This window comes from Lynx rufus, unplaced genomic scaffold, assembly GCF_022079265.1.
Source record: "Lynx rufus isolate CCGP_SWC_20201006 ecotype Redwood Valley unplaced genomic scaffold, mLynRuf1.p SCAF_3, whole genome shotgun sequence".
In the NCBI taxonomy this organism is placed as follows: domain Eukaryota; kingdom Metazoa; phylum Chordata; class Mammalia; order Carnivora; family Felidae; genus Lynx; species Lynx rufus.
Genome location: NW_025814845.1, coordinates 85,461,751 through 85,488,560, shown reverse-complemented (window position 1 = coordinate 85,488,560; position 26,810 = coordinate 85,461,751). Strand labels below are relative to the sequence as shown.

The window sequence follows — 26,810 nt, the reverse complement described above, 5'->3', positions numbered from 1 at the left end:
TGTAACAGGGATTTTCTGTGACAAGGTACAATTTTTCTTAGTCTGATTTTTATTTAGTTTATTGTTTAAACTAGTCTTCCAGGACCTCAACCAAATGATTATGGGTGAGCAATATAGTGCATTCCAGGGCACTGACAGAAGTAGTCACTAAGAATTGATAATAGTAAAAATAAATAATTTGTGACCATAATGTCTTTCTTTAGTATACTTTCAAAGGTTTTTTTTTTACTGTTATTTTATTGTAAAGTCTCAAGTAAGTAAACACTACTCTCAAAGTATTTTCTCCTCCATTTTATATGACTTAGTTTGCACCAAATGTATGTTTATGGTTCTGACCCTGTTTCTGGAATGAATTTCGGCAGCTGACACGATATCCTACAGTAACTTTAAGTTTAACATCTTTAAAATTGAAATTTTCTTCTCCACTCAGTTTTTCCCCCAGTTGCCTAAATGAGAAAACATTATCCTTGATGCCTCTCTTAATTCCATATTACTTTGTTCACCAAATTTGCTGGTTCTTCCTCTTATCCATTTCTTGACTCTGTTCATTTTGCCCATTATTACCTTGTTCCACAAATCCCTCACTTCTTGTCTGTTGCTTTAGCCTTTTAAGGAGGTTCCTCGCTTCCTTTCAGTCCACTTTATTCACTTCAGTTAAAACAATTAGAATTATTCTTCTAAAGTACTTATCTAATTTTATCTACTTAAATATGCCCAATGGCTCTCAATTACTTACATAATGAGATTATACACATTAGGGGGAATTTACGGACCTTCTGTCTTTGACCCAAGTCTGTCTTTGTATTCCTTTCTCCCACCACTTCACCGTATACACCCGTACACTCTGGCCATGCCAGACTAAATGTATCATTCCCTGATTATGTGGTGAGCTTTCCTGTTCCATTCTCCGCTTTTCTTCATCTCAGGTATCCTTTGTTCTTTATCTGCTTTACAAATTAAATGTGTAATCAATTTGATCAGTAAGACCATGTCTCATTCATTGGCATAGCACCAGAGCAGAGCTCAGGACTAGACATGTGCTACATTCTGTTGTTCTCAGTTTAAGGTATGTAAAATGGAGGAAATGTGGGTTAGTACCAGAAATAGTAAGTTTAGTCCATATGTACAATGGTTAAAGTACTGAATGGAGAGCCATAACTAATGTTAAAACATGATTAGAATTCACTAAGAATAGACTTGGAGAAATACCAAAAGCCATGATCTGAAGTGAGCCTAAAGATCAGGATCCAATAAACACAAAATAATTAGAGAAAGGAATTTGGAAATAGTGTGGGTGCTACACCTAGTCATTCTAACTATAATTGCTTTCAGTGAGGTTCCGATACGTGCATTGGTTATTGCTCCAAGGAATTTTAGAGATACTATAAATAGCATCTTATATCCCCATTCTCCTCACACTAATTTCTCCAACTAGGGCAGGTTCCGCAGTACACATTATTATAGGAAGACCTAGTTAAGAATGTTGTGAGAGTGTGTGGCAGGCTCCAAGATCGTCCTTCAGTTCTATAATGTTCTCTTTACCACGTAATGGGTTTTGCCCCAGTGCTATGTTGGAGATTCATATGACTTACTGAATTGGTTTTCAATCTAGGGTAGTAACACACCTACTCAGCAGCATTTAGCAATACATGGTATTTTTGATTGCTGCCATACTGGCAATTATTGTCCTGGGTGGGGAATTTCATACATTCTGCAATGTGTGAAGCAGTCACCCAATGAAAAAGTATAGTACCTTGTTGAGCAGCACCAAGTCAGTGATAATATCCTAGTTCCCAAAACTAGTATTTACATCAAAGAACCAAGGGCTTTGGGTGTTTCTTACTCAACTTCTAAGATGGCTAGGTGATATAGAGGAACCAGAAGATCCAAACATGATCTTCTATGTAGAGGCCTTTTCTTGGCTGCATTATAATGAATCTTCATCTGCTAATGCATACAAGTTAGGTCAGTCTTCAGAGTTTAACCTCTGGAAGATGTGGGTTGAAGGAAATGTAAGCATGAAAGCCATGGTTATGGAACCATGTATTTTTTATTTACTCTGAGGGCTGCATTCTCATAACGTGGTTTTGTAATAGAGGATAATATGGCCCTTCTTTACTGCTAGTTGAGATATTTTACCACAGGTAGTCTTCTAGCATCCTTAATAATACTCTTGATCTGAATGTTGCTTTATAAGTGATGTTTGAAAGTAGGTACACTTTCATATGGAAAGCATGTAATATTAAAAAATGGGATGAATTGAAACTTAAGGATCAAAATCATATGGTAAAGTAAACCATAACACGAGAAGGTTACACAAGAATGCCCAGACAAAACAGGCTGCATTCCAATTTCCAGAAATGGGAACAGACTATTTATAAATTTCCTGATATAGTCCCACATGATCTTAGGATTGTCAAAGACAGTGGACTGGCTCGGAGCATCTTTCCCCATCCAGGATGCATGGGTTCTTCCAGATTCAGTTGTCTAATTAACTATGACTGTCAGCAGTCAACATGTGCCAGACACTGTACTAGACTCTTACATAACATAAATCATCTTCATAACCCACTTTATTTGGAAGAGAATGTAATAAAATACCAAGTTACAAAAAAAAAAGGAAAAAAATCAATTATTGGTCAAAATAAAAACCAAAAATGCTTATAAAGGAATGGGGAGTATAGATTCATCTTTGATAACATAGAAAGTTGTATTTGTGAACTTTCTCAAGGAGTTTAATATGCTTAGTTCTGCGGTGTGGAAAAACTTCAGAAAGATACTTATTTATCAACAATAGTTCTTTATCCACATTCTGTATTTTCTGTATTTAAAACTGCATAATTGATCCAAAGTACCTTTCAACTCACCCTCAGTTACTTAGAGACATGTATCTGAATATCAAGAAAAACACTCTTCTAAGTCTTATTGACCAACTATAATAGATAAATACCCTTCATTACAAGTGAAGCTAACTGGTTACAAATAGTTTGTGATTTTCTTTTTTTAAAGAAACAATTTGTTTTGCCTTGTTAAAATGGTATTTAATCAGCCCTCATCTGCATGATTTCTAAGGCTTAATATTATCTTTACTGTTTAGAAATGAATAAAATATATAAAACCATTCATAGGATGATGATAAAAAATAATTTGTCCAAGAATCTGTATTTTCAGTGTCACCACAATATTTTGTAAATGTTCAACTATACTTCCATTCAATGAGGAGTCCTGTGACAGATTTTTAGTCTTTTTTGTGTGTGTGTGCATTCAGTTAATATTTTGTATCTAATTTAATCCACCGATTTTTTACAGGCTCAAAAAACTCAGAAACCACCCCAGAAACCAGCCCCCACAGTTGTTTCTGTAGCTCCAGCTGTCAAAGATCCATTGGTTAAGAAACCAGAAACTAAACTCAAACAAGAGACAACTTTTCTAGCATTTAAGAGAACAGAGGTCAAGGTACAGTACATTCCATTTTTTTCTAAGATTGGATTTTAATTTAATTGACTAAAAAATACTTACTTGAGGGACGCCTGGGTGGCTCAGTTGGCTGAGCATCTGTCTTCAGCTCAGATCATGATCTCAGGGTTTATGGGTTCGAGCCCTGCATCAGGCTCTGTGCTGACAGCTCAGAGCCTGGCGCTCCTTCAGATTCTGTGTCTCCCTCTCGCTCTGCCCTTCCCCCGCTCACTCTCTCTTTCTCTCTCTCTCTCTCTCTCAGAAATAAACAGTTGAAAAAAAAAATCCAACATGAAACCGTTTTATGGCAAATAAGTTAAGGCCTTGGCTGTCATGTTGATTCTGATTTAAAGGTTTTGGTATTTTTATGATAAAAGTTAATACATTTTTTACTGTGGAAAAAAAATGGTTCCATTCACATATTAAAAAGCGAATGGCTTTCTAACTAAGATAATGGGTAGTTTTTACTTACAGTAAAAATTGAGGAATAGTTGAGAAATTTATTTTCTTTACTGAAAGACTAAGAAATTACTTGGTCTGGATTATTGGTGTTGTTTTTACTTTTGCTTGTCCTGATAGTATTATAAGCCATCTGTCATTCTGTGGAAAAGCAATACCAGTAACAGCAAGCCATTAAACTAAAATGCTATGAACACAGAACTTGCTTTCTGTTTGTACTTCATAAGTGTTGGTCTTTTTAATTACTTCAGATGGGTTTTCTTTTGTGATGTTTGTTGAAAGATCATTTAGCCATATGGCAAACAGTTTTGTGTTTAATAGAAAAGGAAAAAATTAGATTTTTTTCATAACTGAAAATTAAGTTTACCACACTTGTGTCCTTTTGCTTTCTTTACTAACTTTTTCTCATTACCTGTGTGCATTCCTCTAGGAATTTGTAATTTATGTGTGGTTTATCTTCTCTGGATAATCTTACGAGAAAGTTACTGTGTAATGTATAATGTGAAAAAATCCTATTGTTTTTCAGAGAACGTGAACAAAAATCTGGGCTTTTCCTCTTATAAATATCTCAGCACTCTATTCTGATTACTTTTCACATGGGTTAAAAATGTTCACATGCAGATGGTATTGAAGGCTACCTTGTAAGAAGTAAAAATGTTTTTTACCAACTCTCCCAGAGTTCAGGTTTAAAGTATAACAGCATATATTTTAGGCATGGTAATTACCATATTGATAAGTAAATTAGTGTTTGTAAGACTTAATCTTTTACCTGTAATAAATTTAACACTTTTGTGACTCTTCTTAAGAATATAAAGGTAGAGAGCATGCTGGTGAGAAGTTCAGTTTATAATTAATTTGAACAAAGTGCATTTTTGCCCAGTGTGAAGGTGAAACAAATTTGTCCTCGTGTGAATGAGAGCAATATTTATTTATATAGTGACGCTGGTATCACTGTTAGCTTTTGATTGGCCAGTGAAGTTAATTAGAGAAACTAAGGTGTTAAATCTTTAAGAAATTCATCTGGGAGTGAGTCAGACCTGCCTAAATGTCACTGTGCAGCTCTTGAGGCAGTTAATAAAATCCTTTATACAGAGCAGGGATCTCTTCTTATGTGATAGTTTCAATGGAAACCTGAACAAATTGTGGAAATAAAGTTATGAAACCTTTTTAATATATCACCCGAGCTGTATAATTACAAATAGTTAACATTGCAAATCTGTATATATTTTGCAATGCAGGAGCTATTTACTCAAAATTGGTATTGGAACATTTTTAAAAAAACAGATTCTAGGGCACCTGGGTGGCCCAGTTGGTTAAGTGTCTGACTCTTGACTTTGGCTCACATCATGACCTCACAGTTTGTGACTTTGAGCCCCACGGCAGGCTCTTGTATGGATAGCGAGGAACCTGCTTAAGATTCTGATTCCCTCTCTCTGTCCCTTCCCGACTTGCTCGCTCTCTCTCAAAATAAACAAAAATAAACTTAAAAAAATTATTGAAAAAATGAATTCAGAATCTGACACATTTACTCAATAAGTAATTATCAAATAAATCTGTTTATCCCAGACATCTTCTAAATTTCCTGGGTATGAGCATTTTTATTCATTAAGAGTGGATTCTGTTTTTGAAATGATCCACAAGCCATTTGGAGCAAAGTCTAAAGAATAAGGTGCTTTACTGAGCTAGATAGATATTACTTTATTTAGGTGAAAAACAAAGCATTAAATCTGATTTTTCTGATAGAGCTTGTAACTGAATCTAAAACCAATTCCCAAAAAGGAATTTCCTACGTTTCTTTTTCAGAATCATTAGAACAAGAATATGGCATCCCAGAATTTCTGCTTTGGAAGTGGTAGCATCCATTAGCTATGAATAAGTTTAATGTTTGTGTTTTTTGGTTTTTGGTTTGTGTTGTTTTTTTTTTTTTTTTCAGATCAGTTTCATAAGAACTTAATTTGGTGGTGTGATTTAAATTTCCCAAACCATTACTTCTGTATAAAAAGTCCAAAATTAAACTTGGTATATACTTAAGAATATTACATTATGTATTAATTATACTTGGCTCTAAAGCAATATTTATCTTGTTTTTTAGACATCCACGGCTATTTCAGGAAATTCTTCTAGTACCAGTGTTTCTTCTTCAGTAACTAGTGGCCTAACTGGATGGGCAGCTTTTGCAGCTAAAACTTCTTCTGCTGGTCCATCAACAGCAAAGTTGAGTTCAACAACCCAAAACAATAGTGGGAAACCAGCTACCTCATCAACTAACCAGAAGCCTGTGGGTTTGACTGGTCTGGCGACATCATCTAAAGGTGGAATAGGTTCCAAAATAGGTTCCAATAACAACACTGCACCCACTGTACCCTTGAAACCACCTCCACCTCTAACTTTGGGCAAAACTGGCCTTAGTCGCTCCGTTAGTTGTGACAATGTTAGCAAAGTGGGTCTTCCTAGTCCGAGTAGTTTAGTTCCAGGAAGCACCAGCCAACTCAGTGGGAATGGAAATAGTGGGACATCAGGGTCCAGTGGAAATACCACTAGCAAAACCACTTCAGAATCAAGCAGCTCTCCCTTAGCCTCCCTTAAAGGTCCAACTTCACAAGAATCACAGCTCAATGCCATGAAGCGATTACAGATGGTCAAGAAGAAAGCTGCCCAGAAGAAACTCAAGAAGTAATCTGGCCAAGTAGGTTTTTATTTGACATTACCCTAAAATCTTATTACTAGGACATAAACTGTAATATACTATAATTTAATAAAAATTTTCACAATGAAATTTCTATTATTTCTTACCTTAAAATGCTAAATGTTATTTAACAAAATTTGGAAATCTTTTTATTTTAAATCTGTTTACCATTTTTAAGTTTCCATAGTGTGTGAAAACACTGACTAGCATGATTAATTCTTTGGGTTCCTGGGTGGCTCAGTCAGTTGAGCATCCGACTCTTGATCTCAACTTAGGGTCATGATCTCACAGTTCATGAGTTCAAGCCCCATCACAGCATGGAGCCTGCTTGAGATTCTGTCTCTCCCTCTTTCTGCCCTTCCCTGTTCACACTCATTCTTTGTCTCTCTCTCTCTCTCTCAATAAATAAATAAATGAACTGAAAAAAAAAAAACCCACAAAGTAATTAATTCTTGATGAGAACTTCTAGAATCCCAAGATACTGGTAGTATATGTGAATTTTTTTAAAGAAGGAATAGTTCATCTTCTAGCAAAGCCCTAAGAATTAGGGTTTTGAATTAGGTGCCTTATAAGATGGCAGGAATGACACTTTATTATAAAGTTTTCTACTTTCCCCTCAATATTCCAGATATTCATTGTTAGTCCCCAGCCTCATTTCATGATTCTCCCTCTCACCCCAAATATTTCATCTCCCCATTTTCAAAATTAACTTTTCATAATTGATTTCTCATATTTCTGTATTATACCTTTTTTATCACTTCATATAATTATTTAGGGATGTATCTCTTCTGTAGATTGTGAACTCCCATGCCCTTTTAATGCAATATTTTTCTCCCATTGCCCACTTTTCCTCACATTGCCAGTCTAACATCTGCACATAGTTAGTACCTAATAAATGTTGAGTTTTGATTTACCCTGATTATACACAAACCTGAGAATTCTTGAGCAAAATATCCACTCCAAAATAATTCCTGACTTGCTTACATGCTGGTAGTTTCTTCCTATACCATGAAAAGAAAAAGGGCTGCTTTATTTCTATTGCCCAAAAGTATTGTAACGTTTCAATTTTAGTTACCTTTGTATAAAAGAAGCTCCTATATCATGATTAAATCTTGAAATTATTTTGATGTGTGTGTACATTGTTAAATCACAAAATGTGGGGAGTCTGAGCAGTAGCCTTATTTGTAAATTAACAAATTAGCCTACTGTTGTTTTACATATAGTTTTTGACAGAAGATATGAGGCTTTCTGGCCCGGAGAAACAGTTTATTACTCATAGGAAAATACAACAGCCATTTCATATTTCATGAATACCTCATTTCATCCAGAAACTGGAAGTCCAAATTTTCCTTCATTCATTAGACTATGAGCAGCCTTATTTCTTCAACTTTGATATGTGCTACTAAATCTTTAAAACCTCTAATCTCAAACCCAGTCCCTTAATCTCTAGCTTTTTCTAACAATTTCTAAAATATATTGATACGAGATTTCTGTGACAATAAAAGGAAAGCTACTATTTTAAACGACCCTTAAATAATGGCACTAAATTATTCATAGTAAAATAGAATCCAAGATTGAGATAATCCCATTACTTACATGTGGAGTAAACATCTATTTACATGTTGAAAATCTGCCTACAGATGTTTCTGTTTTGAGAAACAGATATCTGTGGATTAAACATAATTTGGCATGAGCCCCAAATCCCCATTAGGGTCAAAAAGACTAAAAAAAAAAAAAAAGGAAAACCCATAAAATCATCATATTTGTTTATAGGTCAGGGCTAGTTTGACCTAAACTGGACAAAACGATCTGATACAAGCTAAGCTCGAATTAACAGTTCGTGTGACTGCAGTACCTATGAAAACTTAAAGCCGTAATGTACAGTTTGCACACTGGCACTTGAAGGGGAAAATTTTATCCCATCACAGCCAGAACACATGTACTGGAAAGAGTTGAGAAGAGACGCAACTTTTAATTTCTAGTATTTCAGAGAGGATGTTAGAAGCCTTTTTAGGAAGTTATTTTTCATTGAGCATGGCTCTTTGTATAGGTTGTATGTGCATAAATATATATTTGGAATCTGTACATATGTGTAATTATGCATACATCTAGTACTGTATATAATTCAGTTTGATATTTCATACAGGTATTTTTATATTAAAGTTTTCTTCAGGTAGATCTTAGACTTTGATTTTTTCCATACCATTTTTTTTTCCAAAGGTCATGCTTTTATTTATTTTTTTAAATATAATTTGTCCAGCTGGCTTACATATAACATCCAGTGCTCATCCCAACAAGTGCTCTCCTCAATCCCCATCACCCATTTTCCCCTCTCCCCCACCTCCCCCCATCCACCCTCAGTTCGTTCCCTGTATTTAAGAGTCTCTTGTGGTTTGCCTCCTTCCCTCTCTGTTACTATTTTTTCCCCCTTCCCTTCCCCCATGGTCTTCTGTTAAGTTTCTCAAGATCCACATATGAGTGAAAACAAATGATATCTGTCCTTTTCTGACTTAATTCACTCAGCATACCTTCCAGTTCCATCCACATTGCTACAAATGGCATGATTTCATTCCTTCTCATTGCCAAGTAATACTCCATTGTATATATAAACCACATCTTCTTTATCCATTCATCAGTTCCATACCATTAAGTGAGCTACAAAGCTTTTTAACTGACCATGTGATGAAAGTCGCCAGCTTTATATTAATAGTATTTATCATTTAATTTGTTTTGTTACACATAGGTTTCCTCACCACCACCACTAGATTTTAAATTGGATGAGGACAGAGATCTTGTTTGATTTGCACACCATTAGCACACCATTGCACAGCATCCCACTGTAATTCTCAATAAATATTATGCCAGTGAATGAATAGACCTATAAGTAGGTGAGCCAAAGTAAGCTTTTAGGATTGTAAGCTCAAATCATATTTTAGTAGAAATTTGGTCAATATCACTTTATGCACATTGTGCTTTGTTAGATTTTGGTGACTTAACAAAAAAAAACAAAAAAACAAAAAAAAAAACCACTAAACAAACACTGGCTTAAAGTCAGAAGACCTGGTTTTGAATCCCATTCCCTCCATATATGAGCTGTGTAATCTTTGGTTTCCTCCTCTATAAAATGTAGATGATAATTAATGAGATAAAATGGAAGGCATCTAACATTCTAAGGTTAGGTTTCTGATGCTGATACCTAACAAGGATGTCATGGTACTGTTTATTAGTAACAGATTACTTAATTATACTGTGATGATCACAGGTTGTATAGGAAATACATCATTTTATAAAAATAAATATATTAATACAATAATCATAAAAATTATATAAAGAATTAGAGAAAGCCATAAATACATTTGCACACCATAGTATTGTTTTCTTGTAAGATAAACTTGACTAAGAATATATCCCCTACATTTTTGAACAAGAGCTACTCATTCTGCTATATGCTAACGGGTGACTTATTTTACTGAAAAACCGAAGCAAATCTTGCCTATATCAAGAGTGTAATAACAGGAAAGAAGTAGCTGGCCTTCAGAGACGCAGGTTGAATTCCAATGGTCCTGGTGTGAAGATGCATTATATTGGATAATTTTGTAGATAACAGATAATTTAATGACTAAGTTTTTATATAATTTAGTGTATAGAAGGAAGTAACAAAAAATTAGCCTTTAAAAATAGTAACATTCTATAAATAGTAGAATTTCCCCAGAGAATGTAAAGTTGAGTGTCCTTCCAGTCAATGAAATTTAATTACTTCTTCATCAACTATAATGTAAATTTATAGGCTTAATTTGGCTTGAATTTTGTGAGGGCTAGATGTATTCAGTATTGGGCACTACACTGAGTACCTTAAGAAGCCATAGTTAGGACAAACAAGATTTCAGTAGTTTCCCCACCATCTTAGAATATAAAGATTTTATCTCTGTTCACATGGCTTTGAGAGTGTTTTGCAGTAGACAAAAATCTAAGAAGCTTATGGGCAGTTTTTAATTTCATATTTCAGTAATAAAAACACTGATTTTTGTACATCATCTGAACTATTCATCACAAATAGTGACAGGCAGTTAATAGCCATCTCTAAAAGTCCAAATTATATTTCAGGCAAAATATGAAATACATCAGCACTTAAAAGTATTTCATGCAGTGCTGCATTTATATGATTAACAATGTGCACTATATCTCTTCTCCACAGCTCAACCTTCATAGAATTGTTTTATACTAATAGCAAAAGAATATTTTTCTAAAGTACAAGGAATGTTCGGATAGTGGCTTTGTGGCTTTTTCACATGATTTAAGTACACATGGTAATTGGTATTACTGGATCTTTTATAATTCCGAACATTATTATGTATATTAGAACATCTGTATTTAAAAATAAATACTAAAATGTTTACATACACTTGTTTATTTGTTTTACAAAGGAAAACAGCCACAGAAATTTCTCCTTCATTCTTGGTAAAAATACCCATTTCAGAGAATTCTATATTTTACAATGACATTTAAATTTTAAAATACAAAGAAATAATTGTTTCTTCATGCCTTAATTATAATGATGTCACCAATAGTTTTATCTTTTTAAACTTCTTAAAGACTTACATACATCATAACTATCTGAGTTTCATTTCCCCTATGTTCAACAAAATAATGTCTGACCTCAAAATTATAATTACTTGATTCTTAACATATCAAGAAAATGAAGGTATTGTATAACGTTAAAAAAATAAAGCCTAAATGGCATATGAAATGTAGGTATATTTTTAAAATAGCAACTACGTAGTTTTAGAGTAATGTATGTTCATTACAATAGTGAGGGACTACAGGAGATGGCTTCATTACACTTGCTCAGCAGCTAACTGCAGCTCTGATTTTAGTGGTGTGGTTTCTAAAAAGGTGAGACAGGAGGCATCAACCTAGGACCACACAAGCAGACAAAGCTTCTATACATCTAGTGACTTATTTCAGCCAAAACAGCAAATATGAGCTGTTTCTATCAATCTTCATTTTAAGGGGAGTATTGAAGTCACAGCTAATTTAAATACATGCATTTAATATATATTAAGTTATATATTAAACATATATATACTTTTATATATTAAAAGTATAAATATCATATATAAAAAATACATTAGATATAGTTTCCCCACCAGTTTGGTTGTTGGGCATATTCATAGTTACCACAAGTAGCAAGTTTGGATTTCCTTTTGTTTTGCCCTATGCAAACTGGAATTATGTTTTCACCGTTGGGTACAAAGCACCATTTAAAAGACATAAAAAGTCTCTATGTCTAAAAGAGAATCTTCTTTTAGTATCCAAACTCAAAACAAGAAAATGTTATGCAAAAACAACTTACCATTAGAACCTTATAAAACTATCTTTAGGTTAAGTATTTCAGGTACAATATTATGAAATGCAAATTATTCTGTCATGGAAATGTCTTAATTTCTATGGTTGTACATGTCATATGCATACTTAAAACAGCCCTCTGAAAATCACTGTTCATTTTGTTATTTGTATTCTTCAGTAATGTATGTTACAGTATACGTTCTAGAGATCAAATCTTTCAAAGTAACAATTAAATCTTTAATGTCATTATTAGCACATTCTATGTGGGAAATGAAAGTCCACTTTATGTTGGTGTTTAAAGGAAACCACTAAGTCAAACTTTAAATCTTTTTACTGTCCTAAAGGAGCATCAACAAGTCAATCAAATGTCTTGACAAAATATCCTGAAATCTTAGGGGACAATTTTGAGCTATTCCCAAGTGAAAGTTCAGTGTCCCAGGACATTGTGTTTCAGCAAATGTTATCCTTAATGCCTTCTTTGTCTAAGTACAATCGGCAACTAAAAATATTTACATCTTGGCTCAGAACATGGAGCACACATTCCACATTCATCATCCAAATGATTGAGCGATCCAAAAATATTTCCTCATTCAAATAACATCAGTGATCATGTAGCATCGTTTTTAAACAATTATACTTTAAAAAATGTTTAAGCAAAACAAAACAAAACAAAAAAATAAACGTAGATACGTCATTTTCTCTAGACTAATATCATGGAAATCCTCCTAGCCCTTGATTTTGAAAAACTTCTCAATACTTAAATATGACCTGAGAGAAAAATGGTCCTTATCAATGTCCATTATGTGCATCATTAAGTGCTTTGCTGACAGCAAATGTATACTCCTGGAGGGTTGGTACAGCATAGTGGTTAGGAGTGTAGATCCCAGAACCAGACCTAGGTTTGAGTCCCAGCCCTTACTAGCAGTGTACCTGGGCTAAATTACTTCATCCATGTGGGCCACAGTTTCTTCATAATGTTGTGAGTATCAAATAAGTTACCACATGGGGCACCTGGGTGGCTCAGTCGGTTCAGCGTCCGACTTCGGCTCAGGTCATGATCTCACAGTCCATGAGTTCGAGCCCCATGTCGGGCTCTGTGCTGACAGCTCATGCTCTCTCTGTCTCAGAAATCAATAAGGTTAAAAAAAAAAATAAAAAATAAGTTACCACATAAGAAACATATAGAACAATTTTTGTCATGTAGTATGCATTCAGTAAATGTTAGATATTATAAGGTCATTCAGGGTTTTTTTCATTTAAAACTTACAGTAAAGAGATGTTCCACAACAAAGATTTCTAGCTGGCTGTTAATTCCTATTATGTATATTTAGTATATTCCCTGGTTTATGCATAACAGTGTATAATCTATATCACATAGTATACATAACCACATAATGAATATAATTACATGTGTGTGAGTGTATATGTGCACACACACACAAAAGAGAATGAGAGAAAAACATTTGAGGCAAAATACATAATACAATACATTGAAAAAAATCTTATCCTTAGATCCAGCCTTTCATGCTGATAAAGGATACATTTATCTTTTCAAAGATCTCCATTTTTAAGTAGTTGGTAGTTGGAGCTTTAGCTGTTTGTTTTACTGTTTCTGTTTGTTTCCCTCAACATTTATTCTTCAAAATACATTTCGAAATAATCTTGTTAGGAAGCAGTCTTCCTTAAAACTTGATACAGTATCAGTTCATGTAGTATGGAGGTTTCTTGATTTCTAGACCAACATTTTGTAAGTTTTATGAGGTAGTCCATCAATAACCTGCCAGAAAACAGAAGTCAAGGGCTTCTTTTCTTAAGCATAAGTCATCTTCCCAAGGTAGTTAGCTGGCACATATCCTTTCTGCCCTTGAACTTCAGCCAACCACCACTCTTTATTGCCACTTAGGTCACAAAATCTAAGTATGTGGACTCTTTGGTACTCCTGAAGGCTGAGTTCGTGGTCACTTCGTGCTTGAAAAGCATGAACTGCATAGAAAATCTAGACAGAAGGAAATGCCATTATTGGAAGTAGAACCAATATTTAGAAATATTTAGACAAACATTACAAAGATTTCCAAGCTTTTAGAAAGAATGCTGTTCTTCTTTTTTCAAAGTCACATTCCCCAATTCCTTCTGATGGATTTACTTTGCTAAACCTTGACTCAGATGAGAATAGTTCAATAGGCATTCTTATTGTTCTTTTGGGAGGAGTCTAAACTGTCCATGCTTGAAGGCAATTTCCCAGCTTCTATTAAATGATTATTTTATTTATTTTTATTTATTTATTTTTTTTTTAAGTAGGCTCCACACCCGACATGGGGTTTGAACTCATGACCCTGAGATCAAGAGTCGCATGCTCTACTGACTAAGCCAAACAGGGGCCCCTAAAAGATTGTTTTTTTAATGTTAATTCTTTTTTTTTATTCAGTAATTGCTCTAAGAATCTCTTCTACAGAAATAGAAACATTAGCAGAGATTTTTATATAATAATATTACTGCAATCCCCATTTGTAAGGTGAAAGTGAGGGAAATGGAAGTAGCACTGAATGTTCAGTAAGAGGAGAATAGTTAAGTCTATTCTGTACCTTTATACTAAGGAAATTTGTGACCTTTACAGTAAGTAAATTTAGTCATTAAAAATGCTGTTTTCTGAGACTAATAGCATGGAGCAAATGCTTTATGATGAAACAGTAAGCCAAAAAAAAGAAAAAGGATATCAAATCAGTTGTATAAGTCTAAAACTGTTAGTTTCTTTGGTAGAATTAGAGATGATTTTCATTTTTACTTGTTTCTTTATTTTCTAAGCCTTTATAATGACAATGCATTAAATTTATAAGTTTTAAATAATTTTAAGTGGCCTAGAAGAAATTAATAAAACATGCTTCAGTCAAAAGAATTTTTCTCTAACCTTAGGGCACCTGGGTGGCTCAGTCGGTTAAACAAGTCTGACTCTTGGTTTTGGTTCAGGTCATGATCTCATGGTTCATGTGTTCAAGCCCCACATTGGGCTCTGTGCTGACAGAGCAGAGCCTGCTTGGGATTCCATCTCTCTCTGCTCCTCCCCCACTTTCTCTCTCTCTGTAAAAATAATCATTAAATATTTTTTTCTCTAACCTCAAAAGAATACTTCAGAATTATTAGATGCATAAGAAGCCCCTACATGTTTAGTCCTTTTCCACTAAAATTGTAAGATTGATAACAGAAATGTTTATTTACATCATAAAATTAAGCAATTGACTAACATTTTATTTATTCATTCAATCAAAATTTATTAAGTGCCTATCAAGTGCCAGATATTGTCAGAGAACTTACAACCCAGCTCGGGAAAAATGTGCCCCACAGAATGTACACACATACCAAACAAAAAACACCCTACGCACATGAGAGATGTATTAACTAATTGTGAGCTAGTTTTTGAAAGAGGTAACCTTCTGTAGGTGACCAAGTTGATAAAGGGGTGGATATGTCATATTTCAAAGTACAGGGAATATGTGAAAACAGTATATGGGAAAGGCAAGCAGATTAACTTTCTCAAAATTGAGAGTCAATGTTAAAATGATAAATAAGATGACTTCATTGAACAGGAAAGGAGACTGGGGAGTGTAGGGAGGGGATATATAGTTAACAGCATAAGTTATTCTTGTAGATGTTGAACTATTATTTAACTTCTGATGTAGATTTGATATCATTGATTTTATATCGTCTCAACAACTCCAGCATGAGCTCCACTTCAAAGAGAGGAGCATTAATGGAGTGCTTGGTTGGCTTAGTCAGTAGAGCATGTGACTCTTGATCTCAGGGTTGAGTTCAAGTCCCAGTTGAGTGTAAAGCTTACTTAAAAAAGAGAGAGAGAGAGAGGAACACTTAAACTTTACTGACCACATCATGGTACACAGTAGGAATTCAAATATATGTTAATTTGGCTTAAAAGTTGAGTTGAAAGGCTTGGATATTCTACAAGAATATACAAGAGATCGCCTTGCATCATGTAAGATACACACAAGACAGATTGTTGGGCATGGATTATTTTGTAATTTAAAAATTAAAGAAGAAAACAAAAGGGAAGATGCTATAAGGTCTTGAACAATGGAGTGGCAGCAATAACCGCCATCTTTTCTAGCGCTCATGAGTTTACATGTCAAATGTGCTTCATCCTCAACAACCCTGTGAGCTGTGAATTGGAGTAGTACAATGCATTAGTCATAGAGTTAGTCAGTGCTGCTGGGACTGTATTTTCTAACTCCAGTGCCTGGTCCATTTCTCATACTACTTTAGGAACCAAACTCTTGTTCTAGGAAGGATGAGCAGAGTATATTCTTGTGGAAAGGGATTGAGGTCTCTAATATGTTACTGCTGATGTTTTTGTTGTTGATGAGGAAATGAAGATATTGATTAGATTCACAAGAGAAGAGTGGAGGATTTGGTGGGCAAAAGCTTTCAGGAATCTGATGCACCATAGTACAGTTTCTGAAATTATCAGTTAAGAGCCTGTGTTAGCAATTACTAGCCAACTTGTATAATTTTTACTTGTTTCCTTGGTAAAACATATATACTTTACCAATGCAGCTATAGATTGGTTAGCAGATTGAATTACCTACTAATATATGATTCCTAAATAGTTGTGGTGGTTTTTCACTTTGGCACACATTCTCTCAAAAGGAAAATATAAAATCTTCCACCTAGATCTATTTGGTATGACATTACAGCAGAGGTTATATTTTATACACTAAATATAGATTTTCATGAAATTGTAAATTTAAAGTACAAAATTATATACTTTAAGTGATCGTGGTCCAGAATTAATTTAGGATAAGTATATTTCAGCTTTACATGTTTATGCCTCCTCTGGAAGTAAGTCCACTTTTAAAGAGAAAGCAGTTGATAACATTAGACTACAAGTTAGAAGTTTTCAGCCTGTTCTAGATAAAAGCTGAAGAATTTCTCATTTTTTGGAATATTTTAGTTGTTCCAAACTAATAACTTTCTAGCTTGCAATGTTAATGTTTGGTCCAGATGCATTAATTACATTTTATTAATTTAATCCATAGTCATCTGATCCTTCTCTCTTTTTCCTCAGCGTTTATTAAAATATATTTTATTCGCTGCTTCTTTGTACTCTGTAAAGCTCTGGCTCATTGTATGTACTCTATTCTATGAATACAACCCAGTTCTCCACGGCATTTACTTTTTTTAAATAACACTGTGTACCGAATTATTGACTCATACTCAATGTATTATCCACTGTTTATTAACCACCAGATTTCTCCCTGTAGTAGCATTGCCAGCTATGCATTCCCCTATTCTATATTTGTGCATTTAATTATTCCTCCCTTAGTGGCCACATTAGCTGTCTCCACTGAATCTCATTTTATTGATTTCTTCCCAGTTCTTCAATTAACAACAACAACAATAATAATTTATTTTAATCTTCCTTTCCAAAACTAAAAAGCTGCAAACCCAGTATTTACAGTATATATCATATGTAGTTCAGGAAGCCGAGATGGTTATATTGCATGAAAAATGCTCTTTCTTCTCTTCCCTCCAGGAACAAGCTTTCACATTCTTCAGTGAACAATTATATATTGTTATTATGCAAGCAATTTTTATAAAGAAATAATTTTAAAGAAAGGTAAGAAAGAATCACCCAACTGCTATTAATATCTTGTATTTCTTCCCTTCTTTCCTTCCTTCCATCCTTCCTTCCTCCCCTCATTCCTTCTCTTCATCCTTTCTTTTCTTTCTACCAACCTGAAGTAACAATAAACATGGAATTGTAGTATACATAATTTTTGCAGCCTGCTTTTTACTTTAAAATATATTTGAAAATCTTCATGTCAATAAATAGTTCTCTAATGCCTCATTTTAATGACTGCTTATATACATTATATTACAGCTTGATGGCTCATTTTGAAACACTTTCTAAACAATGACATACTACACATGTAGCATTATCATCAAAAATAGTTGAAACATGTAAAGATGAAGGCCCAGAGAGTGAATTTAGGATTATCTGCAAAACAACTAACTTTTCCTAAGTTTCTAATTCAAGATTTATGTTGTCAGTATGATTTATGTGAAAAAAAGGAAACTGCACTGATTTTCAGACATTGAACATCCCTTTAAAACTGGGTTTAGCCATTATCAAACCTAGTCCACTTTGAGAAGTGCTGAAGATTGCATCACATTCGTCCTCTACCTTGCTTACCAAGCAAGGCATCTTAGATATTATGATAGACAGACTTCTAAAATGGACACCTTCTGTTGAACATGTCCTGCATAATAAGTTCCCTAATACACTGACTGTGAGTTAGCCAAAGATTATCCTGAGTGTGCCTGATGTAAATAAGTGAGCCCTTTAAGAGAGAGTTCAGACCATTTCTGAAGGGAGAACTTTAAAACCAGAGAGATGCTCATCTGCTAGCCTTGAAGAGTCAGCCATATTGCAAACTGCCTACAGACGTAGCCACATGGCAAGGGTCTGAGAGCAGCCTCCAGTTATTGAAAGTGGTTCTCAGCTGATGGCCAGCAAGAAAATGGAGGCCTCGGTCCTACCAGGACAAAGAGCTGAGTTTTGCCAACAACCACAAGCTTGGAAGAGAACTGTGAGTTTCAGGGAGGAACACAGCCCCGAAACCATCTGGATTGCAGCTATGTGACATGCTAAGCAGAGCACACAGCTAAGCTGTGCCTGGACTTCTGACCTTGGAAATGGTGAGATAATTCATTTATGTTGTTTTAAGCTGCTTTGTGATCATTTGTTGTGCATCATAGAAAACTAAGTCAATCATGTCATTACTATTTGACAGGAAAAAGGGGAAAATACATTAGGATAGGAAGGCATATTTGTTTGACTGTTTTTGTGATATCTTTTGATCTAGCATAAAGTAGTGAGTCAAGAGATTAAAGATTAAGTCCTTTAGTATAAATCAGTACTGTCAGGTTGTGAATATCCATTAACTCCTCCCCATTATTCTTACAGAGTCTCTGGACCATAATTTAGGGAGCTTCTAAAACATTAGGAGAAAGTCCATGCTTTCTGTGTGGCATGTGCATGGAGGAATCTGAATGGATTGGTTCTTCAGTCCCAATAAGGGACCAATAAGGACAGTGACCATATCCCCCAATTATACCGGTCACAGTTATCTCATCTAGTAGGCACTCTCTTTCATTAACAAAAGTGTCGTATTATAGATAATAAGTTATATTTTCACCTTACCCATAAGACTTCTGATCCACTAGAACCATTCTAGAAAATGTGGGAGGCTTTTAACCCAACAATTTTTTTTCTTGAGTGGCTGGGAGAATGCATAAGCAAGTTAAGTCTTAGAGCAGTGGTTTCTAACCTTTTAAAGTAGAATTTCCCTTTGAAAATATGTTGAAAGTTATGGACTTCTTTTACCATAATTATGCTCATATGCACAAAATTTCCAACATATTTGAGGTGATTTATAAATCCTTCCAAAGCGCATTCATAGATCCCTTTTATTCTTGGAGTTCACATTAAAAACTTAGCTTGAGTATAAAAACTGCAGAGCCACTAGTCTGAAGTCAGTCTGAACACGCCTATTTATGATTAATTTTTAGGATCCCAGTGATGCCTCCTGAATATCAGGTATAGGGCAAAGCTCCCTCTCTACCTGTCTTTCTTGTCAGGGCCCACTGGAGCCATTAATAAGAGTAGATTACAGTCTACAACACCAATGGCAATATGATATTTCAATTCTGGAAGAAAGCAAAAAAAAAAAAAAAAGTGTTACTGCCACAGTAGGAAAGGATAGGTAGGGAAAGAAACGGTGAGTCAAAGTGTCATCTTGTTAAACCAAAACAAGTTTCAGTTGATGTTCCTGATGATAAAAGGAGGAGTGAAGGGAAGATGGCGGCGTAGGAGGACGCTGGGCTCACCGCGCGTCCTGCTGATCACTTAGATTCCACCTACACCTGCCTAAATAACCCAGAAAACCGCCAGAGGATTAGCAGAACGGAGTCACCAGACCCAAGTGCAGACGAGAGGCCCACGGAAGAGGGTAGGAAGGGCGGCGAGGCAGTGCGTGCTCCACGGACTGGCGGGAGGGAGCCGGGGCGGAGGGGCGGCTCGCCGGCCAAGCAGAGCCCCCGAGTCCGGCTTGCAAAAGCGGAGGGGCCTGACGGACTGTGTTCCGACAGCAAGCGCGACTTAGCGTCTGGGCGGTCATAAGTTAACAGCTCTGCTCGGAAAGCGGGAAGGCTGGAGGACAAAGGGAGGGTGAGCTGCAGAGCCCCCGGACGACAGAGCTCAGTTTGGCGGGGAACAAAGGCACTCGCCAGCGCCATCTCCCCCGCCCATCCCCCAGCCAAAATCCCAAAGGGAACCGGCTCCGGCCAGGGAAATTGCTCGCTCCGCGCAAACACCCAACTCTGTGCTTCTGCGGAGCCAAACCTCCGGCAGCGGATCTGACTCCCTCCGGCTGCCACAGGGCCCCTCCTGAAGTGGATCACCTAAGGAGAAGCGAGCTAAGCTTGCCCCACCTGCCGCCGTGCACCTTGCCTTCCCACCCCAGCTAATACGACAGATCCCCAGCATCACAAGCCTGGCAGTGTGCAAGTAGCCCAGACGGGCCACGCCACCCCACAGTGAATCCCGCCCCTAGGAGAGGGGAAGAGAAGGCACACACCAGTCTGACTGTGGCCCCAGCGGTGGGCTGGGGGCAGACATCAGGTCGGACTGCGGCCCCGCCCACCAACTCCAGTTATACACCACAGCACAGGGGAAGTGCCCTGCAGGCCCTCACCACACCAGGGACCATCCAAAATGACCAAGCGGAAGAATTCCCCTCAGAAGAATCTCCAGGAAATAACAACAGCTAATGAGCTGATCAAAAAGGATTTGAATAATATAACAGAAAGTGAATTTAGAATAATAGTCATAAAATTAATCGCTGGGCTGGAAAACAGCATACAGGACAGCAGAGAATCTCTTGCTACAGAGATCAAGGGACTAAGGAACAGTCACGAGGAGCTGAAAAACGCTTTAAAGGAAATGCAAAACAAAATGCAAACCACCACGGCTCGGATGGAAGAGGCAGAGGAGAGAATAGGTGAACTAGAAGATAAAGTTATGGAAAAAGAGGAAGCTGAGAAAAAGAGAGATAAAAAAATCCAGGAGTATGAGGGGAAAATTAGAGAACTAAGTGATACACTAAAAAGAAATAATATACACATAATTGGTATCCCAGAGGAGGAAGAGAGAGGGAAAGGTGCTGAAGGGGTACTTGAAGAAATTATAGCTGAGAACTTCCCTGAACTGGGGAAGGAAAAAGGCATTGAAATCCAAGAGGCACAGAGAACTCCCTTCAGACGTAACTTGAATCTATCTTCTGCACGACATATCATAGTGAAACTGGCAAAATACAAGGATAAAGAGAAAATTCTGAAAGCAGCAAGGGGTAAACGTGCCCTCACATATAAAGGGAGACCTATAAGACTCGTGACTGATCTCTCTTTTGAAACTTGGCAGGCCAGAAAGAATTGGCACGAGATTTTCAGTGTGCTAGACAGCAAAAATATGCAGCCGAGAATCCTTTATCCAGCAAGTCTGTCATTTAGAATAGAAGGAGAGATAAAGGTCTTCCCAAACAAACAAAAACTGAAGGAATTTGTCACCACTAAACCAGCCCTACAAGAGATCCTAAGGGGGACCCTGTGAGACAAAGTACCAGAGACATCACTACAAGCATAAAACATGCAGACATCACAATGACTCTAAACCCGTATCTTTCTATAATAACAATGAATGTAAATGGATTAAATGCGCCAACCAAAAGACATAGGGTATCAGAATGGATAAAAAAACAAGACCCATCTATTTGCTGTCTACAAGAGACTCATTTTAGACCTGAGGACACCTTTAGATTCAGAGTGAGGGGATGGAGAACTATTTATCATGCTACTGGAAGCCAAAAGAAAGCTGGAGTAGCCATACTTATATCAGACAAACTAGACTTTAAATTAAAGGCTGTAACAAGAGATGAAGAAGGACATTATATAATAGTTACAGGGTCTATCCATCAGGAAGAGCTAACAATTATAAATGTCTATGCGCCGAATACCGGAGCCCCCAAATATATAAAACAATTACTCATAAACAGAAGCAACCTTATTGATAAGAATGTGGTAATTGCAGGGGACTTTAACACCCCACTTACAGAAATGGATAGATCATCTAGACACACGGTCAATAAAGAAACAAGGGCCCTGAATGAGACATTGGATCAGATGGACTTGACAGATCTATTTAGAACTCTGCATCCCAAAGCAACAGAATATAGTTTCTTCTCGAGTGCACATGGAACATTCTCCAAGATAGATCATATACTGGGTCACAAAACAGCCCTTCATAAGTTTACAAGAATTGAAATTATACCATGCATACTTTCAGACCACAATGCTATGAAGCTTGAAATCAACCACAGGAAAAAGTCTGGAAAACCTCCAAAAGCATGGAGGTTAAAGAACACCCTACTAACGAATGAGTGGGTCAACCAGGCAATTAGAGAAGAAATCAAAAAATATATGGAAACAAACGAAAATGAAAATACAACAATCCAAACGCTTTGGGACGCAGCGAAGGCAGTCCTGAGAGGAAAATACATTGCAATCCAGGCCTATCTCAAGAAACAAGAAAAATCCCAAATACAAAATCTAACAGCACACCTAAAGGAAATAGAAGCAGAACAGCAAAGGCAGCCTAAATCCAGCAGAAGAAGAGAAATAATAAAGATCAGAGCAGAAATAAACAATATAGAATCTAAAAAAACTGTAGAGCAGATCAACGAAACCAAGAGTTGGTTTTTTGAAAAAATAAACAAAATTGACAAACCTCTAGCCAGGCTTCTCAAAAAGAAAAGGGAGATGACCCAAATAGATAAAATCATGAATGAAAATGGAATTATTACAACCAATCCCTCAGAGATACAAACAATTATCAGGGAATACTATGAAAAATTATATGCCAACAAATTGGACAACCTGGAAGAAATGGACAAATTCCTGAACACCCACACTCTTCCAAAACTCAATCAGGAGGAAATAGAAAGCTTGAACAGACCCATAACCAGCGAAGAAATTGAATCGGTTATCAAAAATCTCCCAACAAATAAGAGTCCAGGACCAGATGGCTTCCCAGGGGAATTCTACCAGACGTTTAAAGCAGAGATAATACCTATCCTTCTCAAGCTATTCCAAGAAATAGAAAGGGAAGGAAAACTTCCAGACTCATTCTATGAAGCCAGTATTACTTTGATTCCTAAACCAGACAGAGACCCAGTAAAAAAAGAGAACTACAGGCCAATATCCCTGATGAATATGGATGCAAAAATTCTCAATAAGATACTGATGATAAAATAAAATCAAGAACATAAGTTTAAATAGCTGCACAGAAAATTGCTTTGCAGGACATCTCAAATGTGCATATTACAATATGCAATGTATTCTCACTGTTCACACACACACAAAAAGATACGATTAACTCTCACTTTTCAGTCACCTTCTAGGGACCTCTATAATGCATTGTTCTCTTGGACTGTCACACCACAAATATGGGGGTTAACCATTCTCTTCTCTCCACACTTTCTAAGAGTCAACAAAATGAAAACATCAGCCCTCTGGTAAGGATTAGGAAGATCATACAAGGTTTTCCTTCTGTTTCTGAGGGCTAAACAGTAGTTGCATAACTGGAAAAGTCTAGGAACTACTAGCCCATGTACCTCTATTGACTAGAATTAAGACATTAAGGGAAATATTCCTGTGTAGTCTTTCCTTCTGTCGCTTGTGCTAGGGTTTCTAACAGGTACATTGTCTTCAAATCATAGTAAATTTACCGGGACAGACTTTGTCCTACACAGGAGAGGCCTGCAATTTGAGCTGAATTATTTTAACACAGAGGGAGGTATTCAGGGATCCTATGTGGCCACTGATCCAAGCTGCATTTTCTAATCCAGTTTTGTTAGGAATAAAGCTTTCATATATATATATATATATATAATATATATATATATATATATATATATTTTATATATATATATATAATATATATATATTATATATATATTATATTTCATATATATATAATATATTATATAATATATATATATATATATATATGTATATATATATATCCCTGACACCAAGGTCTATTTTGAATCAGTTCCAAACTCAGAGGAAAAGGAGTACAAATTGCACTTTATGAAGAGATATTATCAATATACTTTGTTTTGAGTAAAAAGAAATTATCTCATTTTTTTTTCCTCTCTTGGTAATGGAAACTTCTAATGGACCTAATTCACATGAAACATATTGATAGGATTACTCAAAGAGAATTACTTTGCAGTAGTGGCTATTAGGAACTAGACTACAAATCCCATGTGGAAAGAGCCTAAGTGAGGTGCTTACTCCAAAAGCCCCTGTAAAAGCCAATAAGAACTGGAGCTCAACATTAAGCCAGCTTTAGGGTGTCTTGACAAATTTGGCCCTCAGATTTCTGTCCTTCTAGGTTATTGGGATAAGTTAAAAGTCTGCCAGGACATTTAATCATGACTATACATTTCACTGATGAAATTTCATTAATCTATTGTTATTACAATGTAATTTTGTTTTCTAGAAACTTTGAATAAACTAAGAGAATGAACAAGGAATAGAAAAACAGTGTTTTGAAACTTCAAGAGAAGAGTGATAGAAACATATAGTAATGTCTAGATGAGTTAAGAATCAGTTATGACTGGGAGAAATTATTTGCAAATTATACCTGATAAAGAACTTGCATCCAAAGTATATAAAGAACTCTTGCAAGTGGATAATAAGAAGGAAAATAACCCAATTTTTAAAATGGGCATATACTAAATGGACATTTCACCAGAGAAAATACAAGAATGGCCAATAAGTACATGAAAGATATTCAACAGCATTAGTCAAATGCAAATTAAAACCACAGTGAGATACACTTCACACCCATTGGAGTGGCTATCCTAATAATTTTAAAAAGGCAGTAAGGTGAGGATGTGGAAAAACTGCAGTCCACAAGCCCCATGCACTGCCAGTGGGTATGTAAAATGGTGCAGCTACTTTGAAAAACAGTCTGGCAGTTTCTTTAAACAAGTTAAACATATATTCACCGTAACAACAAGCAATTCTACTCCTAGGTATCTACTCAAAATAAATGAAATCCTCACAAAGACTTGTACATAAATGTTTATAGCAGCATTATTCATAATAGAAATTACCCAAAATGTCTATCAACTGGTGAATGGATAAACAAAATATGCTATATCCATAGAATGAAATACTATCAGGTGATAAAAAGCAACAAAGTACATATATGTACTGCAACATGGATGAATCTCAAAAACATTATGCTAAGTGAAAGAAACCAGCTGCAAAGTCCCACTTGTATGATTTCATTAATACAAAATATACCAAAAAGTCAAATATAGAGAGAAAGAAAGCAAATCAGTCATTTCCTGAGGCTAGGGTGGGAAAAAGAACTGACTGCAAAAGAGTGCAAAGGATTTTGGGGGGTGAAGGGAATGTGCTAGAATTGGATTGGGGTGATAGTTGCACAGCTCGATAAATATACTCAGTCATTGAATATATGCTTAAAATAGATGGATTTTATGATGTGTAAATAAGTCCTTAATAAAGATTTTTTTTTTTTAAATTATGAATTGGACAAGAATCAGTGTTATCATTGATGAAAGAAACTAAACTATTTTGAAGGGCAGTATGGCAATGTCTATTAAGGGTAGATAGGGTATTTAGATATATATACCCTTTGACTCTCCAGTATTCTCCTATGTATATATTTATATATACCCATATTCTCCAATATATATACCCTTTGACTCTCCAATTTATCCTGTGTATATACTCATATAAGTGCACACAGATAGATGAACGAGGATCTTGTGTGAAGTAGTTTGAAATTCTAAAACCCCCCCAAATATTCTAAATGCCTATTATTAGAGTACTAGTTACATAAATTATGATATATCCACAAAATAAATTACTATGAAGAATTTTTTAAGGACTAAGGTAGTATTTAGGTACTGTTGTGTGTAAGATACATTGTTAAGTGGAAAAAAATAACCAAATTATGTTAACACATATATGTTCCCACTTGTAAAAATATGTGTTTGTACATGCACAGAAAATGTCTGAAAACATAAACCCTAATACTTGTCTCTGAATTGTAGAGTTGGGGGAGAAGGGAATAAAGATCTTTACTTCTAATTTATGTATACCTTTATACCATTTTAACTTTTCACAGATAACATGTATTACAAATTTAAATGAATTAATAAAAAGCCACTAAAGAAAAAAGCAAGTTAAAAAAAGAGAAGCAGTTAGTTGGTCGCCACTTGAGGTTTAACAGTTAAATATATTTAAACTTTCTGATGTAGGAAAAAGGAGTGCCATATTATAGGTAACTTATAAATTTGCAAAAGAATTATCCCAATAGTCTCTGCTTTGGTGCAGTGCGGGAAAAGTAGCTCTTAAAGGTTTCAGGATATGGTACAAGAGATTAAAAATGGCCAATTACTAGATAGCTCAATGATGTTACTGCTCTTAGAGGAATCATGGACAATTTTCCACATGCTGCTTATGGCGGCAATCTGTTCAGTATTGAACTGTTTTTCTCTGATGGAGGAATATAAAAAGGCCATCTTTGCTTTACTCCAAGTACATAACAGCAGGATAGTAATAGTAACAGTTTCTATTTACTGAGTGTCTACTCTGTGCTGGGTACTTTACATATATACGTTTTCTCTAATCCTCACATCAAGTCTGCAAAGTAGGAATTATTGTCCTCTTTTCCTCACTTGACGAACAGGCTCAG

At 35.7% G+C, this 26,810-nt stretch overlaps 2 protein-coding genes across 4 annotated transcripts in view; one reads left to right on the top strand and one right to left on the bottom strand.

Moving 5' to 3' along the window:
• The window catches only part of INTS12 (integrator complex subunit 12), a 35,472-nt gene extending 17,735 nt beyond the window's left edge, over positions 1-17,737 (top strand). For 2 of the 3 annotated variants that reach the window (XM_047091414.1, XM_047091415.1), the window contains exons 6-7: positions 3,310-3,456; positions 6,008-6,875. In XM_047091414.1, coding sequence (XP_046947370.1) covers positions 3,310-3,456; positions 6,008-6,592 — 732 coding nt within the window. In that variant the 3' untranslated portion in view covers positions 6,593-6,875. Of the gene's footprint in view, positions 1-3,309; positions 3,457-6,007; positions 6,876-17,489 lie in introns of those variants that run through there. The other variant, XM_047091416.1, reaches the window with a different exon arrangement.
• ARHGEF38 (Rho guanine nucleotide exchange factor 38) overlaps positions 13,405-26,810 on the bottom strand; it is a 139,346-nt gene continuing 125,940 nt past the window's right edge. The window contains exon 14 of the mRNA XM_047091413.1: positions 13,405-13,943. Coding sequence (XP_046947369.1) covers positions 13,758-13,943 — 186 coding nt within the window. The 3' untranslated portion in view covers positions 13,405-13,757. The remainder of the gene's footprint in view (positions 13,944-26,810) is intronic.